Consider the following 22,249-nt stretch of genomic DNA (forward strand, 5'->3'; position numbering starts at 1 on the left):
TGTGTGAAACTCCTCTTTGTTAGCAATTAGTGTTAGCAAATTATCCATACACCGCCATTCCCCCAGTATCTAAAAGACTGTTTCAGGAACTGTGGCACACATTATCCACAAGACACCTTCATGCTGAGAGATGCTCAGATAAAGCACAAATGAACACACATGAAAGAGTAAATATAAGAATGAAGGTGTTCACAGCTGAACGTGTTTAAGGCTGTGCTGAACAGAGGACAAGATTAATGAGTATATTCATTATGTGAATAAATTTATTACAATAATAATAATATTCTGCAGCTGAAGCAAACATTAAGTGTTGTGTTTAACTCTTCATCAGAGGATTTAGCTCAGTATTTTTTGAGGGAAACTGTTGCTTGTAAAAAATAAACGCCACACGATGGCAGCATAATCCAATGAGACAAAAATTTTGGCTGCCATTGCTGGGAAACACTGCAGTTTTTAGGAGGCTGATTGTTACAGATCCACAGTACATCTGAAAATGAATCATTGGCAGCATCTGAATAGCTCTTTTGCACTGCGGAGGCTAAGTGGCACAGTGGGTTAGTACCGTAGTCTTTTTCTTCTGGAGACTCAGCCTTACATCCTGGCTTAGCCTGTAAATGAAAGCAAGTTGGGTGGTCTCATCTCAGTCCCCATTTGTGCGTATCACAAAACCACCAGGCAATTTGGCATGGCCAAGAGTTGCTGCCTGGGAGGGGAGCAGGATTCGAGTAGGAGAGGAACTGCAGGTTACAAGAAAGGTGAACCAGCAGATCTGTGAAGGGAGGTTTGTGTTGCACCTGCTTAGACTGAATGACAGTCACCATCTGTCATCAGTACTAATTTTATTCTGAATATATTTTCACCGTATTTTATTCTCTGTGCACAAAGTCCAGGTCAGATCTTTATTTTATCCTTCTTCCTATTGCTGTTCATGGGAGTGCTGCCAGTGAAAGGAGCCAGCAAGCACCACAGGATTTGACCTGTTTTTCTGTACAGTTACAATGAACAAATTCATTTAAGTTTTGTTTTGAAGAGAAGGTAACATAAATACACCTTAAGTACTTTCAGCACAGGAGATAATAGTCCAAAGGTACTCTGCACTTGGGGCAAAGCCTCAGGGTTTGGATGGTGCACAAGACGTGACCCAGGTACGTGTCAGCTGCATTGTATGGGCTTTCCATAATCTCGATTTCTCTGGAAATAGGGATGGTACTAGGGCAACACTATTGTCCCCATTTTATTGGTTGGGAACCAAAACACAGAAAGACCGAGCCACATCTAGGTTTGTGAAGGGGACCAAGAATACTATTAAGACCTGAATCTGGGTTTGTCAAGTTCTGCTGCAGTGGAGTTCTTGGAGGAGAAGCTGTAAAAATTAAGAGTAAAGCCAAAAAACAAAGTGGGGTAGATGGAGAGAGGAATATGGTACTGTAGAAAATGGGAAACTGATTGAGACACTGAAAAAAAAAAAAACAATGCAGGGATTGAACACAAGTTTAGGAGCAAGAGTACGAGTAACAACAGTGGAAAAAGATCAGGAAAGAGTTGTTTTTTATCATTTTTATCTAATGTCAGTAGCTTTTAAAAGCTCTTAAAAAGACAATAGTATAATGAAAAAAATAATCTAAGCAATCTGGAAAAGCAGAAAAATGTCTGGAGAAAGGAAGCTTTAAAGAGCAAAGAAAAAACATTAATGTAAAAATATACCACTGAAAAATGCAGTTTTGATGCAAGTACTTGTGAAGATGTGACAATTTCTGCAATTACAATTGGCGTTAAAGTGAGGAGATACTATAGAAAATTTGAAATATTTAATTTTTATGTTTTCCTAGCAAAATGGTTCAATATTTTATTTCTGAGTTACTGTTCATTTTACAGATGAGTTTATCTTAATTTAAAGTAGAGTAAAAGCAATCAGGAGTGAGATATGATGTTTCAAGAAGTGGAGAATGAAGTATTTCATTATACCTGAAAGAGACTCTTCCCTTTTTATTAAGCAATAAAAAAATTGTTTCATGATGCCCTGGAAGAATTATTCTCCCCAGTTTTTTAGTTCTCTCGCTGAAGTGAAAAATCAATTATTTGTGCAGCCCTAGTTGTGTAATGAGGCATGTTGAAGAAAAACTTTGGTTAGAGATGCAAGTGCTCCTATACTAAAGTCTGGAATTTTAGATATTTCTGGGTACCTTAGAGACATCTGAGGAGCTGAGTTGGGGGAAGAAAGGAAAGGAAAAGGCTCTCCATGCAGGATTATAGAGTCTAACTACAGCTCTTTGTTATCAGAAGGAATCTTGTTTCCTCACTGGTGTTGCATGTCTGGGTTTTCTGTTTGACAAGGAGGTGTACAAGTATTTCTCCATCTTTCAAAGTCTTTCTCCATCTTATTCCATGCTTCCAGGATAAGCTGATCTCTTTAGAATGATGACACAGAAATCCAGACAGGGAGTCATCTATCAGTTCATCTCAGATTTTTCATCCTGTTTTGGGAAATGGTTGATCACACTAGAAGCAAGTTGATCACAGCCAGCACAACTAGCACATTGTTGATCATGCTGAACGGGAGATACACTCTTCTGTACCATTTCCATTGTAACTTGATTAAACCAAGCATGTGTTAGAGAATTAGTTGGGAAAAACTGCCCCAAATTTGTCAGTAGTGCCTGCACTGGAACACTAATGTCACTTGTGCAAATTCAGTCCTTCAGAAGAGAAAACAGAAATACTTTCCTGTGCCTGTAGTTGATATTCCACATGCATGATCACTTTCCTTTATACTGGCCACATACTGTTAGAGACATAAATTCTTGCCTAAGAATGGCACAACTGTTTCGTACCCCAACTTCCAAATTATGGAATACCAGAGATCTTTATTCTGCATGGGAGCACAGAAGAGTAAGCAAGGCCACTGTACCAGCAGTATCTCCAAGTGATACACTAACCCACTTTCTTTAGTTCTTCCCATCATGATAGTAATTCTAGAAATACGAAAATACTTACCTGGATTGAGTGAATGAGTGTGTAGATACTAGAAAAAATTAGGAGAATTTATACTCATGCACTTCAGAACATCTTTGAATTTTTTTTACAAAGCTGGTTGAATTATATATTATTTTCACTCAAAATACCACAGAAAATTTCACACAAGTCATTGTCCAGTGGTTTGTTGGTGTATGTTCAGGAAGGCAGGACTTCTCCCTGCTGCCTCCATTTGCTCCAACCAACACAACTTCTCATATGCGAGTGATTCAGCTTGTATCTTTTATAGCTTCCCAGTATTTCTGACAAGACATTCACTTCCATTAGATGATATCTACTAGCTGAAGTTGTTGCTGAGTCCATCCTGACACCATCACAAATAACTTCTGTGAGAAAAACTGGATTGTCTAGGGTGGCTGTAGTGTTAAACACTGTAATATCCCAGTCAGTGGGGGTTTGGGACTGCTTAATTATGCATCCAAAATGAACTGTTGGCTTTGCAGTAGCTGAATGAATGAATATGTAAATACTTATTTTTTTAGTGTTTTGCAGATATCAATATGAATTTGTATACTTTAATTTGAATGAACTTAAGCAGGATGAACATTGGCTCTTTTAATTTTTCATGTTTTTCTTCCCCTTTACTCATTTATTTTTGATCATGAAACTGTAAGTAGGTATTTGAAGTGGGGAGGCTCTGCTGTATCAAAACCCTGCTGTATAAAATGGCCTGGAATTCCTGAAATCCCATGTTATGAGTTTGCCAGCTCTGAGTTTGTATGAAGCTTTTATTACAGAACCTTTGAAAGAAATCCTAAATCACAAAAAAGCAGTAATGTAAAACTATTTTTATTGAAAATACATCTACAAAGTAATGTTTCTCAATCCACTCTGAGTGCATAACAATGCAGAACCAGTGAGGGAAGGGAATCTTTCTATAATACCTGATTTCCATAAGAAACAAAGTTAGTATAAAAAAAGATCACATTCTTTGTGACACAATTCATTTTTCTCAGCTGATGTCATAGAAAGACAGCCACTTACATTGTCTTTGCAATGTATTTCCAAACAAAATCTTAACCAAAAATTAAATTGTTATGCCATAAATTCTACAGTTATTGTTTATACACACATTCTGAATACAGTATCTATATAAAAATATCTCTAATTACATATCAGAAAATGCCTGTCTGTATCCTAGATTTGCATTCTGTTAGCACCCCCTCCCATTTGTTTTCTTTTAGTCAGGGAATTATCTAGAGCTTTGTTGGCTTGGCTGCTCAATACTCTGTATTAAACCCTGCTCACTTCACTTGCTGCAGAGTTCCTGCTCATATTGTCTGGGTTACTCAATTGGTCAAGAGTTTTCAGTCCTAAAAAAACAGTTCAGCCTGGGAATAGCCTTCAACCAACATGCTGACATTTTCACTACAGTTACTTGTACACCATATTTATGTTCTTTTAGTGGCAGAAGTAACATACATAATGTTTTTGAGTGACAGCTGGGACATTGCAAGGGAATCCTTCATTTCCAGCATCAGATTTTTTTGGTAGGATGAGGAAGAAAGAAGACAATAGAACATTTTAATAAAAAAGATCACTCAATACTATTGTGCTTGTTGGTTAATATTTTTTCACCCACCCAACTGTAACTGCATTGTAAAATTTTCCAGTTTAACCTCTGTAATAATACAAGACAAAAAGGAAAAACCACCTGATTTGTATTTCTAGAAAAGGGCTTAATCAGGGAATAATTTTGAAATGGAAAAAAAAAAAAACAAAAGAAAAAGCCACAAGATTACAAGTACACTGTCCCTTTTTCCATTCTTTCCTTATACATTCCCTGAAAGAAATCCAAGATATTGTGTTTTAAAATCCTTTCTGTTTAAGATTTCGCCATGTTATAGTATTACTATTTTGCAATTTGTATATTTTTCCTAGTAAAAAGTAAAAAAGCACCCATTAGTTTTACTTTCTAAAGGGTTATCTTTTCCTTTTGAGATGCTACTGATAAACACACAAAGATTTAAAAATTTCACATTGAGATAGGGACCCTTCTTCTCCAGATGAAAAACTTAAATCCAGCTAATAGCTTTGTAATTTATTGCTGAGATGACCAGGCATTTGTGAGGTTCCCAATCTGAAAAACCTTCTGCTGATCCCAGGGATTCAGATTTAGAATCCAGTCCCCTTAGGATCTGAGCATCCCACCTTTCTGCACCTTCTGCAGAAGGCTGACACTGCCTTCTCGTTTTACTATTGCTCATTAAGGAGATAGTTGGCCTACCCAGGGCATGCTGTGTTTTTTTTCCAAACAGAGGTGAAGACACTTTTTCTGTCCCAGAGTCAATACAGCCTAGGGCCTTGCTCCTACAAACACACACATAGATTGTTCAATTGGGTTATGATGTCGGAATTAAGGGGGCAAATCCAGATTGGAGGTACATACATACGCAAATTTCTGCAAGTCAGTGGGAGCTGAGGCTAATGCAAAAAACTATGTCTAGACAAAATAACTTTCTCAGAAATATTTCAACTTGGCTGATAAAAGTGCTGATTTGGGGTGGTTTTTTCTTTATTTATATATCTTCCCCCTTTTTATCCTTTCAGTTAATGTACTTTTTATTGTTCTGCTAGTTTTTGAACAATGATATAACACTAGAGGAAAAAAAATCAGATAAAAGAGCAAAAGTCCTGTTAATTTACTTAACTGGATGCAGTTATCAAGTTAGAAGTATTGATTGTGTGTAGATGTTAGGAATTTTGCAATATGTATTTAAAAAAATAAAACCATTTTCAGGCTCTGTTATCTGTTTTTACTTTCCAGTTCATTAAAAAAAAAAAAAAAAAGAATAGGTTCACAGTACTGAATAACATATACACTGACTTTTGATTTTATTTACTTGACAATCCCCTTTTTTTTTGTGCTTAGTTAGCACATGTGTATCAGGACCAGTGTTGTTGTCTGTTAATTTTTTTTGTGGGAATCCAACATACACTATGATCACTGCTAATTTGAAATATGTATTCATTAATTATTTCCAGTGCTAGCATAAACGGAGAAATCAAGGAATAAGTGAACTTGGTGAATCCAGGATATGAATGGCTGGGAAAAATGTGTGTTTTTCACACTTGTAGTGTTGGACTCATGCTTTCTTTACCCTACATCTTGGTTTCACTATCTAATGGTTTCTCACTCTCATTTTCTTGTGAGATCAGTTGGTATGGTTTCTTCATTTCATTCTCCTCTATCACAGAATTACCCATTTCAGCATCCCTGTTCTTCAGCTCATGCCGTGATAAATGTTCAACAATTCCTGCTCCAATTGAGTCTCCCAAGACATTGGTGGTGGTACGGAGACGATCCCTAAAGAGAAATAGTAAGTTAGCCTTGAATGTACCACTTGTTCGTGGAAACATGCAGACTGGCTGTTAAAATGACCTTTAAATAGCTAGTAGATGATTCAGCTATTTTATGTATATTCATTTATCTGAACTGTTAATGCCATGACTTATTCTACAGAAAATAACAGATTTGAATTTGGAGTCACAAAATGTGTTAATAATATTGTCAAGAAACAGCTGTCTAATGAGTACAACAAAGGAAGCATATGGCAGATGATTCTTGGAGCCATTTCTACCATCTGGTGGTTTGGGTTTATATCCTCTAAACATGTAAGCCCATGAGAATCTACCTTGCTAGGGTAATTTCTCTCTTGACCATAACATGGTCAATAATTTAGGGTGGAATTGTGCTGAAATAATTAAAATCAAACTACAACAATTCAGCCCTCTTAGAGGGCTCCACCCAGAAGATGTAGGAGGCAGCTGGACAAGGAGTGGCTGATACTGTTACTCGATAAGCATCCACCTGTGTATGGCTGTGGTCATGTGGTTAGATAATTGTTTGAAGACATTATCTTCTGATAACAACATGGGCAACTTCTTGCAGGGATCACTTGAGAAGATTGAAGGATAAAAGCCTCTGGAAACTATAATTAATAGGCATTAGATGAAATAGAGGTCAGAGGAAACCTTCTGCTTTTGGTTTAGTGCCTGGACCTAAGTGACTTCTCCATATACCTACAGGTGTCAGTGAGTCTTCTACAGACAGATGAATGGAAAAAGTGAAGGGCGATATGTTGTGGTGGCTGGATAAGAGAATTACACAACTTTTTCATTTCTATTTCCTTGGGGTAGACATATGAACCTTTCCTAGATTAGATAGTCAGCAGGGCTGCTGAACTGGATCTGAACCAGGTCTGAGCCTGATTGATGGAAAGGTTTTCATTGCCATTCTACAAAAACCAGAATACTAAAGCAATTCTGTGCTAGCAATTACAGTGTATCTGAACGTTTCCTTAGTACCCTAAGGATCCAGGTTTCTAACACTGTTGGAGGCAAGAGGAACCATCATTAAGTAACACCCTTCACCATCTGCTCTAAGGAAATGCTTTAATCACAAGAAATTGTGATTTAACGCTTCTTTCCACTGCCTTCCACAGCAAAAGAAGTACACCATTGATTGCAGCACTGTCAGAATATTCCTAGCTATTGCACTTCTAAATATGGTCTAAGCCCTTAGTGACTCCATAAAAATACTTACAAGAACCAGTCCACTGCAATGATAAGAGTGATATCATCAGTAGGCAAACCTACTGATGTAAGCACAATGACCATGGTGACCAGTCCAGCTTGAGGAATGCCTGCAGCCCCAATACTGGCAGCTGTAGATGTGATGCTGTGCAAAGAGATGGCAAGAGTGATTAATTGACTTCCATAATAAACTCTCCTTATCATGTGACAAACATTAAAAACAGATATGAAGCAAGAAGACATTTGCTTAGTAGTAAATAAAAAGATGAGCACAGTCCCTTATCTGAACAGCTGCAGGGAAGTGTGGATCTTAATCCAAAGTATTTACACTTAACTTTATCCAGAACCCTTGAAACATGTTTTTGTGAAGTGGTAAATCCCCTACTAGATGCTGAGGGCCAGACAAAAGCATTATAGCTACATGCCCCCACCCACTGAACAAACTCACTCCACAAGCTCAAACATGTTAAAAGAAAAAATCCGAGGAGGCAATTTTGTCCTGGCAGATCAAACGCAAGAACTTTTATTCTCTATCCATCTCACTATAACTTCATGCAAGGTGAAGTATGTGTCCTCCGGCAGTTGGCGTTCTGCCATCAGAAAAGAGAAAGTTGCCAGAAACCCTGAATCATAAAGTCTGGTAACTTGATAGAAATATGCTTGTTCACACCTGGTTTAGGAAGGATTTGTTTTGTCAGGTGATTTGGCAGGGAGCAACTGTAATGCTAAAGAATGTGGAACTATTGCCTCAGAGTGTGAAGGCAGTTTTGCCTTCTGTTAATGAATGTTGAATTAAGCTGGTGGGTTTTACAGAGAAGCACTTCTGCTTGAAAATCTTTTGAATTCTCGGTTCACAATATCTGAACTTTCAGTGTTCCTGAAAGATAAATACATGTTTCTCTGTTCTACAGTGTCTCTCTTTTCCCTTGCTGACATTTCCTTCTTCTGTACATGTACCCATCACCCTCTTCTATTAAACTGTTTGAGTAACATGATGAAGTTAATGTATATCAGTTATGAATGGTACAACAACAAGTGGGTTGTTTGCTGTTCTATTTCAAACATGAAGGCTTGTGTTCTTGAAAACATACCTATCTCCTCTATCAGCTGGTGTAATAAAAGGTATTACTGCTCTACTTGTATCCTGCGACCATCAGGATTAGGAAAACACTACCTCTCCTAGCATTAGCACTGTGACACTTTTATACTACTGCTTTCTATGTGCATTATAAACTACCTGGTACTGGTTGTAAGCCTATAGCTCCCAACAGCTACATGAGTTCTTTAAGAAAATTTAGAAGTAATTAAAACCCGTTCTTGTTGACTCTACTACGTGTAGTGATAGGTGTGCCATGTTACAGTTTTTAGAAGGTTTACCTAATGAAGAATATGTGCTGGGGGGCCTCTTCTGTGCAGAAGATATAAATCATTACAGTTATTCAGCTACTGTAGCAGTTCTCGGGTTTAGCTCTAGACTCTTTTGTTTAATACCACATATAACAGCAAAAAGGAGTCATCACAAAGGTGCTTTTATTAGATGCAGGTAATAATGACTTCTGTACCTGATTGTGATAATCTGCCCAAAGTTCAGATCAAAGTTGTTAACCTGTGCAATGAAAATTGCAGCCAAAGCCTCATATAAAGCAGTTCCATCCATATTAATTGTAGCACCAACTGGGAGTACAAATCTTGTAACTCGTTTGTCCACTCCATTTATTTCTTCTAGACACTTAAATGTAACAGGTAGTGTTGCAGAACTGAAACAAAAGAAGGAAGGTAATATATGACATAAATTCTACCAAGAGGGAATTAAAAGTGTCACACATTGTGATGACAAGGGAGATTGTTCTGTCTTAATTTTTATGTGATCTACCAGAATATTTCTTTTAAAAAGGTGAAGGCTGAATTTAAACACTTCCAATGATGGACATTGTCCTAATGCTCTTGGAAAATTTTTGCAATAGTTAATTACTGTCACTCTCTATGTTGTCCCTAGCCTGAATGTGTCTATCTTCAGTATTTTGTCATGAGATTCTTCTTCTAGGCAGAGGAATCTGTTTAAAAATTCCCCCTTCTCATTTTTTATGTCATGAAGTTATGATTGAATCATCCCTAAGCACTGTTTTCCTGAAGTTATACAAATGGAGCTATTCAAGCCTTCAGGAAACAGCATGATTTCCCTTATTTATGTGCTGGCATGCTGATGGATGGTCACATTACCACTTGTGGGTTAACACCAGTAGGCACTTAAGAACCACACAGCTACTTGCTTACTTTCCCCCACAGCTTGAGTGGGACAGGCAAAGAGAAAAGAAACAGTAAAAGCAAGGAAACACAGTGGTTGAGATTAATAAAATAAAATAAAGTTTAGTAAGTGAAGAATAAATGGAAGAAGAGAGAAAGAAAACAAAACAGAACAAATGATGCAAAGGCAATCAGCCACCACCTCCCACAGGTAGGCCAGTGCCTAGCCAGTTTCCCAAGTGAAAGGCTATAGCCTCCTTAAAATCCCATCTTTTTCCTTCTTATTGCTAGGCATGATGTATATGGCATGGAATATCTCTTTGCTTAATTTGGGTCATCTGCCTGGTTGTGTGCCCTCCCAGCCTATTGTGCACCCCTCGATCACTGGAGGGGACAGGGTGAGAAACAGAGAAGGTCTTGACATTGTGCAAATACTGTTCAGCAGTAGCTAGAACATCAGTGTGTGATCAGTGTTACGACACCAGTGTTAAAACACCATACGAGCTGCTATGAAGACAGTTAACTGTCCCAGCTGGGCCCTCTACACCACTTAATCTTGTTCCCCTGCTCTACATCCAAACATGATATAAATTATAATTTCACTTAAAGACCAACCCAACTGAACATTTTGGCTTCATGTGCTTCAGGAGTGCCCATTCAGCCCATACGATGCCAAGTTCCTTTTCAGAGACACTGTCTCAGAAGGAATAAGGTAGCTATTTTATAAGAGCTGCCTGGGCTCTTTGTTCTTAAAGATGTATCTCTACATCTGATCAGACCAAAGGAAAGACGTTTCTCAAGACCCAGCAATTCAAACTTCTCTGACTCGGTGACCTCTTCATTGCTAACTACTTAACAGACTTCTATGTCTTTGAAAACTTTATCAATACTGATAAAATAAAATACTGATAAAATGTAAAGTAAAGAAGGGCTGTGGAAGATTGTGCTAGAAAAATCCCTTTGATGACAGTCAGTTTGTAGTTGAATTTTAAACAGCTTTTAAATCCACTTGCAGTATAGTGTGCTCTTTTGCATAAAACTAGGTTCTTACTGAGAATCTTAAGCAGCACCAAGCGGAACGTGTTACAAAAGCAGGAACATATCCTCTTAACACTATTACTATTACCCAGCAGAGTTGTAGTTTCATTTTATTTTCTTCTAAAGTATGTTGTCTTGCATTAGTTTTATTTTCTTCTTTTGAAAACCTTTATTAATCAAATTCCCTTTTAGGCATTCCACAGATTTGCAAGGATTGACATCAAAAGGTTAAATGTTATGTTAGTAATTGTCCCTCTCTTCCCATTAATACACTGTCATAATTTTTTCAAGTCCTCAAGAGCTTTTCAGTGAATCAAAACCTAATCATATTCTACATTAGTGGTCACAGTAGCTTCTCATTCAGATCTTCAAAATAATCTCAAACACTAGGGAGTTGAATTTAGTAATACAGAGTGTTTGACTTAAAATATCTGTCTTTAGAAGACACTTCTAAAATAATTTAAAATGAAAGGTGTTTTATGAAAGGTCATGTGGTATAGAAATATATATTCTTTTCATCATAGGTGCAAACTGTTTTTTTATTCATACGACATACCTATGACTATCAACAAAGAACAAAAGTGGCATTTTGTTGTCAGGTTGTATATCTATCACTGGCTATCACAATTTTGAGCAGTGTCAGCTGCCAGTAAGGGCTCTCAAGCTCTCTCAGAAACTCCTCTGAACTTTCCTGTTTGCTGCTTCATTTTGTTGTACATATCCCTTGCCAGCTGCATCCTCTACCAGCAAACCATTACAAACTACTTAAAAATCTCAAACACCAAGGCTAATCAAAGTCACAATGTCTCTGGCCATACAGTCTACATCACCAAACAGACTTATTTCATCTCTGTTCAGGGATTCTTATAGAAAACAGAGTTCAAGTCAATATAATGATAATAACTGTCTCTATCAGAGAGCAGCAGAACTGAAATAAAGTGCTCAAGTGAATACTTGAATACAGAGTTAACCAATTACATTTAAAAAATGTTTTTTGTCCAAAAGTTGTTTGTCCAACCAATAATGCTATTAAAAAAAAATATGGCCTTAAAATATTGTATTATACCTGGAAGATGTCCCCAAAGCTGTGACTAATGCCTGGATTAAGCCTCCAATAAATACCCAAGGGTTCTTACGAGTAATCAGGAAATAGAGAAGAGGTAGGACAATGACAGCATGAATTAGCAAACCGATGATAACTGTTACAGTATACATGGCAAGCTGACCGCCAATCACACCCATATCTTCCATCTCAACAATTTTTCCAGCAATCAAGAAGAGGATTCCAAGTGGAGCATACCTGTAAATAAGAAATCAAATCAGTATTGTACAGAACAAAGTAGAAATTCACTCCCCCATCCATACCTTTTGTGTTTATATGCAAGCATGAATGTAGGATTTTACTGTTAGGATGACTCTAAGTATTCAGAAGCAGTACAAGAATTTAACTCTTTAACAGTTTAAGATGGATTAAGTCACAGCAGGGAATGTTTCTGTTAGGCTCCATTGGATTCAGCATCTGTAAGGATTTCAAGATGTCTATAGCATGCCTTTCACACATGTAGGGAGATGAGCTCCCTTTGGAATTCGAGTGTCATTTAAAAGCTATTTTAGCCAATTATTTTATAATTCTGTTTGTGTGAACAAAGGCTCAAATGATATAGCTGTAGACTATGCCAAGTGCTCAGCCAGTTCTATTTTCTTGCCAGTGGTGTTTCCCACGTTGTTGGGTAAGGAACCCACACAGAACGCTGATAACTTCCAACGATTTCAAGCTGCTTCTGACCATGGCCCATTTTATCCAGTGAGGCACTGGAAAAATACTTCAGCATGAAGCCATCATTTTGACAGAAGCTAGCTGCATTGTTGGGCAGCAGCAAAGGTGGTATGATCTGCTTTTTCCTATTGGTAAGCATAGCTACAGATGAAGAAAGTACTAGTGCTGGGCATAAAACTAACATAATTCAGCTGCAGTTGGACTTCCAGTACAGCCTTATTTCTATAAAAGTCCACTTGTCTTTTCACACTGTTACCACAGAACAAAATTTATCCAGCATATCTCAGTTGCACTTTAAGCCATCAAATCCCTGTAGAAATTTATCAGAAGTAACAATTATCATCCACTGCTTTATCGTCTTAAGCATGCTTTTAAAGAAGGAGAAAATATTTTTGCTTTGTGTAGATGTTTCCTGACAGAATAGGATTTTAGAGCTGGAAAAATTTACTTATTTTTAGTTTTGTATCTAGTACTGCAACAAATGTGTCTGTGCTCTTGGGCAGGCTTTTGGAATTGATTTGTTTGTTTTCCATACTAAAGAAAGCAACAGGACATAATTTGTTTTCATAATTAACCTTCTACTTGACAAATAATGAATCTTCATTGTTAAAAAGACTTCATACCCAGTATCTGAGGGAAAAGGTACTGGTTTTATTTCCTACTGAACACAGTAAAGAAAGTAGGAAAATTATGTGTATGTGTAAGTAGTGCAGCTGCAATGAAGGACATATGTATACACCACACAGCTGCAGGAACCAGTTGTGTTGGAAATTAATGATAACAAGGTCTTGCTGTGTAGAAATAAGATTATGGGAGAAGGTTGTCGGTTTCCTTTAGTGAAGTCAGATTAGTATATATGGAAACTTTGATGGTGTACATGTGATTGCCATCTTCATGAAGATATAGAATGGCTCTGTATAAGTTTAGCAAGTTCTGTTTAAGACCCTGATTTTTCTCATGTCAAAAGCTAAACACACTGAAAGAGTAGGTGTGTTTGGGCAAACTAGTGACATACATAATTACAGTTCTTGGATTCATTTATGAAAAAAGATACACGGTAGTTAAGATCTTATTGTCTGACTTCCTGCCAAACACTTGCTATCTAGTGCTGGACTGTGATGAAAACGTATCATTAGTAAGTTAAAATGGAGTTTATCAAAGAGGCACTTACCACATGATTAGAGCTACCAATCTCATGATAGCCTCATTAAGGCTATCAAAGAAGTCTTTTAATGCCTGACCTTGCTCCTTCATGCTTCCAATCACCAGGCCAAAGCTTATTGAGAAAACCACCAAGCCAAGGGCATTCACTCCATTTACAGAACCTGGAACAGGAACTATTTCCTCTTTCATTCGGGTGAGGGTTTCCATTGCTTCTGACACATTGCTTATTATCGAAGCCACTGTGGATGTGTCATTGGATGGAATATCTACTTTAAACATTCTCTTTTCATAGTTAGTTTTGAACTATTAAAACAAAAATAAAAGAAAGATAGGAATTCTGTGAATTATAGCAAACAAAGGTAAAAATCACACATTAAATTATTAATTATTATTGTAGGATATCTGAATTCTTTGTGTAATATTTTGGCAAAATGTACTGTGATGAAAATCTGGCTTTCCTGAAAGCAACAAAAATCCATATTAACTTCATGAGTTAAGTCTTCACCTTTAGCTTCCAGAATTCATTTTCTCATAAATATGTCAAAAACAAAGGTACGGATTTGTCATGCTTATGAATCATGTGACAAAAATACTGATTCTTAGTTTGCATTTTTATAAATTGCTATTTTTTTCCAACAACATATTTCCAACTGTTAAATAAATAGGTCTTTTTTGGGTAGTGCTTTGGAGTTTCCTTACTTTTTCATCTTTTTGAATTAGAAAAAATTACACTGAAAGTAATTTCATACCTGTTTTTTTCTGTTGCTATGGCAAAGCCATTAGTTTTCTATGCTTTCAGTAGCAAATCACCACTTTTCTTAATTAAAAAAGGGTTCTACCTTAAATGGTTCCATTTTGGAATGGGCAAATCAATTTCAAAATCTCAATATGCTCCTAAACTTCTACCTTAAAATAGTCTTTCACCACCTAATGCTTTTCCAAAGAAAAGCGTGCACCCTGAGTATTTCTGGCTGGGCTCAAGAAGTCCTGCAGCCCTGTCCTGATTATATTCTGTTGAACACAAAGAATACTAAATATCACTAATAAAATGTTTCTAATAAAGGTCAGGACACTAAATACTCTATTAAAGCAGTGGGATGCTAGTGTCAATATTAGTCAGTAACTTCGGATTTTTATTCCTTTGGGTGTGCCAACGAAAGACAACTATTAAGTCCAGGAGCTGTAGTATTATGAGTAGTATCTGGAGACTGTTGTGTACTCCAAAAATGTGTGAGTGAAATGGAGTACTTATGAGTAAGATGGGAAACGTGAGTATCACCATTTATCAACACTGACCTAATTTTCTGTTACTTTTCACACCCGAATAGTTTTATACACTCCTTCTCTATATTTGCTGTATCCCCCTGAAGGCTTTATGTCTTTCAGGATTTTAAATAAAACTTGCTTACGGGAGATTTATGGAGAGTTTCCTGAATAAGAGGTAGCAGAACAGATCTCCATGGAGGTCAGATATTCTTGAGTTTTAAATGAAATTTGCTAAAACGTTTTAAGATTTGGGCTGTGGTTAGAGGAGACAGCTGAGCTGTTTGAACAGTAGGCTGACACAGAAAAGCCCAGTTCTACTCCCTCACCCACTCACATCCAACCCGTGATAATTTTGCCTCTGTGTCAGTTCTAGTTTGATCTCTCAGTGAGCCAGTTCTTCTTTTTAAAAAGGCAGAAAACTCCCCAAGCAAAAAAAGTGGCCATTTTGTGTAAAGGCTATGAAGGTGAATCAGCTCACTGATGAATGCCAGAGAGGAAAAACACTGAAAGGGGAACTACACAGCCAGGGAAGGAGGAATGGGATTTCCTCTTTACGTGACAGAAAGGTATTACATTGGAAATAGAAATATACCATAAATTCTCAACAAAGAGTTTTTAATTCGGTCCTAACAGGAATGTTAAAATACTGCCTAATGCTGTACATCAAAAACTTTTAGATTGGCTTGTTGTTTGTTGTTGTTTTTTTGGGTTTTTTTTTTGGTTTTTTTTTTTTTTTTCTGGGTGTACAGGTATGATAATTGTATTATGTGTATATTTTTGTTACTGTTTTCAGTGGAAAAAAAACTTAGGTAAAAATTCTTTAATGAGAATATATGAAGGATGTAATTATGCTGGATTTGTGGGCATACAGAATAGAGAAACACAAAAAGCCAAGCTGTTTAATGAGGACTGGAATGAAAGCCTAATTTCCTGCCAGATTTCCTAGTAGTTTCCTAATTTCCATAGACACATCATAACTGACTTACTCTTGATTCTCCTCCATTGCCCTCAGGTCCTTCTCTCATTCCTACCTATTTGACTAGTCAAAGCAACACATGATACATGTCAGACAGCTGTTAGATAGTGTTAGATGTGTTCTGCCTGGCTTGTTGGCTGCTGCGTGTAGGAACAGGCCACAAAATAAGTTGAAAACCACTTTTATTTCAGTGGCAACACAGTCTTGATTTGTCTGGCAATGGCAAAATAGTTTGGAATTGGCCATGGGGCCCAAAAAATTCAGGAGACTGAAAATAAGTTGGGCACCTACAGGGGAGAAAGCACAATCACAATTTAAATTTATTTATTTAAATGAAATATCTTTAAAATCCCCAGTTAGAAATAATTTCAGGTTGTAATAAGCATATTCCTTCTTTGCTGTACTGATTCTAGAATTCTATCCCAGCAGGCAGATACCTTTAATTTTTTATTAGTTAAGTCTCTTTTAGGAGTATAATAGGGATTATAGGACCTCATTTAGCAAAGTCCATTTCCATTTCAGCTATTAGACTGGTACACAGAGATGTAGATCTTATCCGTTGACTAACCCTGTTGTTCAGACATATGTATTCAGAAATGTTACGAGGAAGAATAGTCTTTCTAGAACCCCTTCCAGAGCAATAGAGAAACATTTTGTTTAGAATGAGGTTCAAAATGGGAATCTGAGCAACAATCTTGCTTTCATTTTTGCTAAATGAAGTTAAGGATAGCTCTGTGCATGTGTCTGTCTTCTTATGCCCAAAGTTGTCTGTCAAAAATCATGACAAGGTTCCTGGTGAAGCAGAAGAAGTTAAGGAAAACCAAATATGGAAAATGCAAAGGAGATATCTGCTAAGAAAAAAGTGTAGGTTGAGCTTTAAAGGCAAAATAGAAGATTGTTTCACCACCATGAAACAGATTTTCTGTGTGTGGAATGGTGAAAAAGAAAGCTGTTTATAGGAAGTGACAGGATGAAAGACCACCTTGATGATGATAGAAAATGTTAAAGATTTTGAAATAGATGAGGTAATAGCAGAGTTGACCATTACTGCTCTGCAGAGAAACTGGTGATAAGAAATAATTCTGTGAACTTTTATGATTCCTACTTTCAGGCAGATGTCTGTCTTGGTGGGAAATCAGAGTTATCAGCTGTTCATGTAGCTCAAACTGACATTTTAATATCAGACTGTGATTCTGCAGATCCTTGTTCTTTTGCAGTATTCAGTAGTGGAAGACATTAGACAAAGAAAAACTGCTCGTATAACAGACTGTAGCCTTGAGGGTCCCAGAAGAGGTGATTATGTTTTACTAGAAGTCTATACTCTTACACTGATAATTTGTGGTGGGCTAGACAATATTGCAGAACAATAGCTAGACAATATCACTGTCATTTCTGAGGATGTTTGGTGCATTTTGTCTCCAGGCAGAGGTATTTTTGCCTGGTAAGATTTTAGATCCAAAATACTCATAATTTTTTCTTAAATTCATGCAAGTGTAAAAATAATGGCATTTCTGGACTTTTGTACAACACATGGTGCCAATGAACAACTTTTAAATTAACTTTAATTAAGTGATTTCATTATGAAATAGACAGTATAATTACTTTATTGCATAATACAATGAATTAGTTGTTTACACTTTTATTATTATTTTGTATTCATTAGTGGTACAAGATACCCACAGTCATTTGACTTGAATATATTGCATGACTTTTTAAGCAGCACATGGCAGCAGCACATTCCAGTGGCTAACTTGCAGACAAGGTAATTGCGTGAGTAACTGCTCTGAAAACTCATAATTTAGTCAGTACTCTGAGATAGTATAATTAGCACTGTCTGTGCTAAATCTGTATGATGATGTAGTTTTCAGTGAATGATGGTTTTAGAAGCAAGAAGTTTGCTTAATTGCAAGCCTAAAAAAAAATGAAAAATAAGGCAGTAATATCTCATCTGCCTAATTATTTTTGTCTTTCCATCTGGACATGTGTGAAAGCATTCTAAATTGTCGGCAGAAGAGCTGATGACACAGGTTAAAACATAACTAGCCAAAATTATCATGAGAAATAGACAGCATATTTTAGTTAGCATTCATGTTTAGATGTGTGATTAACACTTCCAGTCCCCTTGATAAGGATGAATTCAGGAAAGAGTAATTGAAAATAGCTCAGAAGAAATGTAGTTACCAGATGCACCTTCGCAGTTCTTCAAGCTTTAGCTGGCATCAAATTTCACCTATTCACAACAGAATGTCCCGCCCGGAATTGTTAGACTGATTCTGTTTCTCTTGATGTCCCAATTTCACTTGTGTTTCTTTTGTCTTTTGATACATCCCCAGCACAGTGCAAAGAACAAGCAGTTAAAAAGCAGTATCTGCAGACTTCTTATGGCTGCCTAGCCCCAGGCTAAATAGCATTTTTGAATTTAGCAAAGAAAGAGAAATGAAGAGATAATGGCCAGAGCTGAAAGATAAATCCAATGATTTCTTTAGATATCCCTAAACTGGGGGTGAACATAGTGGTATAGATAAAGTTTGGAACAAAGCTATCTAGTTTTAGCTAAATGTGGAATATTTATCTTTTCAGATTCTCCTGTTACTGACAAAAATCACAAAAGATCCTTGTGATCAGTGCTTAGTGAAGGTAGCAACATATATGGTGTGTAAATAACCATCATCAGAAAGTATGCCGTTTGGATTAACAATCTGCTGTTTCCAGTGATCTCTCTGCCACTGGTTTAATTGGAGGAGATCCTGATAGAGACAGGGTGCCAACAGGACTTTGGTCTTTCACAAGGAGAGAGGGAGTAACTAGCGAAGAACAGAGTGAAGCTAAAGTACAAGCTTTTCCAGATTATTCTTCATAGTTTGACCTGCTGGGCAAGGATGGCTCTTTGTCCCTATAGACTTTCTTGGGGCACGGGGCTGAATGCCTCCAGATAAGCCTGAAATGGTTCTACTGATTCTCAGCTGAAAGGTTTGAATTAAAGATTTTCCTTAGCTTTTCTGTGGGGTCTCCTTCTATCTACAGGGACTTCATTCAGCTTCTGGGACCCACAGTGGGGGGGTCCTTTTTGGAGGGGAAGAGCCATTTTGTTTGACCACTCTTCTTGCTTCTCAGGAATAAAATGTGCAAAGAAGAAGAAGGGGGAGAAGAAGCAAGAGGAGGCAGTTTTGTTTGCCTCATAGACTTGCTGGGAAAGAAGAACAGGAAAGAGAATCAGAAGGGCCAGAAGACTGGATGAGGAACATTAGAAAATTTAGGAGGATCCTTCCTAAATAAGTCCTAAGGTCCCAGTCTTCCTTCGTGACTTTTCTTCTCCCAGAAATAATACTATGAAAGCTTTCCCAACTCCATCCAGAAGCCGTCCCTGCCTTGGCCACCCTCTCTACACAGCTCCATTTCATTTTGCAGGAGAGCAATTCCACACCCAGGAAACTAACTTCACTAACATAACATTAATTATGCAAAGGGAAGAACAATTTTTTTTTTGTCTTGGTGTTACAAAATTTGAGTAGTAGTTGATCTTTTGAGGTTAAAAACTTTGGAAATTGTAGTTGGTCCTATGTGTTAGTGGAGCTGCTTTGAGAAGTGCTTTTTATTAATGGGGAAAGTAACAGGTTTAAAGTTTGCTGTGATTACTAACACAGTCATTAGAGAACCTGTCTGCTGGTCATGGTGAGAAAGAAAGGAAAACCTTCCAGTGGGTTCCTATGCAGACTTCTTTCAGGAAAGTAACCTGTCTGAGGATGCTATAAGAGAATGTGAGCACCTAATATATCAAAAGATGTGATTTGAATGTGGAGTGCATATGCTAGTGATGGTTTCCAGGTGTGCAAAGCTTTTGAGTATGGATGAGTATGAGCTTTAGTCTGTTTCTTGTTTGGGCCAGAAAACACAGGTTACAGAATAAGATTAGTGCCAGATGGATCATCTTTCTTCATAAATTGTCTGAGAAACATACGAAAAAGCTGTGTAAACTTTTGAAAATAAAGTTTTGGAGTCACATGTATGAAATTTTCTGGATACTTATGAATCTCACTCATACTTGTTGCTCCTGTAAAATGTTTTTAGTTTAACAAATCTGCCACAACAAAACAATTTATACCTAAAAATCCAGGTTGTGGTACCTGATTGAATAGGTAATAGTATCAGTATGACAGATCTAAAACCCTGGTGCTTCAGTAAGCATAAATGCTGCTGAAAGTCAGGAAAAATTTTAATTAAACATTGCCTGCTTTTTGAAACATTTTTCAGAAATCTCTTTAAACTGTAAAGCACATGAGAAATAAAATGTACATAATGTAAACATACTCTACAAGACATCTTTAATTAAGAACATACATTTAGGACTGCTAGACACTGAGTCAAGTTTTCTTTTGCTGTAGAATTCTTTAGCAAAAGAATTTTTCAAACTGTATCTGAAAACTGATGATGCAGTTTGTTCTCATGACTCCTAAAGGAAGATTTTATCAGGACCTCACCTTTTACATAATGAAGATTTAAAACCTTACTAATTCCCACTTTAAATTCAGTCATAATGATTTCAATTTCTTCTTGTATAAACATTTTTCTTTATCTTATACAGCTCTGTTCCCACTTTGGGTTTTGTACCTAATTACTTTAAAAATCAAGCTTCTTTTTGTTTTATATGCTGTGTGCTTCTGATAATCCCACCAACTCCTCCACTGTGCTCATTTTGCATGAATCTTCCTATGAATGTAATGACTGGAATATATTCAGTGTTCCAGTCATAGAATCATAGAATCATTCAGGTTGGAAAAGACCCTTGGGATCATCGAGTCCAACCATCAGGCCTACACTACGAAGTTCTCCCCTACACCATATCACCCAGCATCTCATCTAAACGACCCTTAAATACATCCAGGGACCCTGGGCAGCCTATTCTACTCTCTAACCACTCTTTCTGTGAAAAAATTTTTCCTAATGTGCAGTCTGAACTTTGCAGTTTAAAGCCATTCCCTCTTGTTCTGTCACTAATCACCTGTGAGAAGAGACCAGCACCAAACTCTCTACTTTCAGGTACTGTAGAGAGTGATGAGGTCTCCCCTCAGCCTTCTCTTCCTCAAACTGAACAGTCCCAGCTCCTTCGAACACTCCTCATAGGATCTGTTCTCCAGGCCCCTCACCAGCCTCGTTGCCCTCCCCTGCACTTGCTCCAGCACCTCGAGATCTCTCTTGCATTGAGGTGCCCAAAACTAGACACAACCCTCCAGGTGTGGCCTCACCAGTGCAGAGCACAGGGGACTGTCACCTCCCTACTCCTGCTGGTCACACTGTTTCTGATACAAGCCAGGGTGCCATTGGCTTTCTTGGCCACCTGGGCACACTGCTGGCTTATGTTCAGCTGTTTGTCAGTTAGAACCCCCAGATCCTTTTCCTCCAGACAGCTCCAGCCACACCGCCCCGAACCTGTAGCCATGCAGGGGGTTGTTGTGGCCCAAGTGCAGGACCTGGCACTTGGCCTTGTGGAAGCTCATCGTGTTAACATTGGCCCACCAATCCAATCTATCCAAGTCATACTCCTCTAGCTTTATTTCCTCTCTTGCAGTTATGTCACCTAATATATGCTAGAGCTGAATTAGAGGATGCTTTTTTTTTTTTTTTTCCTTTCTGGTGATGACTTCCCATCTCAAAGAAGAAATTACTGTTAATTTCTAAATCTTTATTTCACATGTGATGAAGAGCTGCAAGGAGATAACCTAACATGCCAATGTCTGCAAGAGCTAATTCACTTCATTGTTGTGACTTTAAAATATTATAATGGACCAAGAACATACCAATTTCTTTGGCTTTTGTTAGAGATCTTGATACCAAGTGCTTGGACTTGTCATCTGTAAATTTCATTGCGTGCATTTTATGGCAATGTCATTCAGAAAAATATCCGTTGAGGTACACTCAGTCCTTCAGCAACTTCCACCACTATCTTCACAAATTTTACAATTCTTACAATAATCTTTCTCCCTGCTCAACTATTTAACTTCCTTTATATTAAAAACTTTATTTTACAGAATTCCAAAGAGATTAGAGTCTCTGCACTTCTGTGGTAATAAAAAAAAAAAAAAAACCAAAAACCAACAACCAAAAACCAAAAACCAACACAGAAGAAGAAAATAAGAAAATGGGCAATCTTGTGGAGGGTTATTCTGGTATAATCTATGTTTCAGAAACCTCTGTTATTATTCCCCCCCCCCCCCCCC

General features: G+C 37.4%; 1 protein-coding gene across 1 annotated transcript in view; it reads right to left on the minus strand.

Moving 5' to 3' along the window:
- Positions 1 to 3,804: 3,804 nt before the first annotated feature.
- SLC1A3 (solute carrier family 1 member 3) overlaps positions 3,805 to 22,249 on the minus strand; it is a 68,391-nt gene continuing 49,946 nt past the window's right edge. Inside the window, exons 6-10 of the mRNA XM_026865565.1 lie at positions 13,800 to 14,095; positions 11,918 to 12,151; positions 9,132 to 9,326; positions 7,580 to 7,714; positions 3,805 to 6,340 (exon numbers count right to left, since the gene is read on the minus strand). Of these exons, the coding sequence (XP_026721366.1) occupies positions 6,136 to 6,340; positions 7,580 to 7,714; positions 9,132 to 9,326; positions 11,918 to 12,151; positions 13,800 to 14,095 (1,065 nt within the window). The 3' untranslated portion in view covers positions 3,805 to 6,135. The remainder of the gene's footprint in view (positions 6,341 to 7,579; positions 7,715 to 9,131; positions 9,327 to 11,917; positions 12,152 to 13,799; positions 14,096 to 22,249) is intronic.

This window comes from Athene cunicularia (assembly GCF_003259725.1).
Source record: "Athene cunicularia isolate RWA chromosome Z unlocalized genomic scaffold, athCun1 chrZ_part1, whole genome shotgun sequence".
NCBI classification, from domain to species: Eukaryota; Metazoa; Chordata; class Aves; order Strigiformes; family Strigidae; genus Athene; species Athene cunicularia.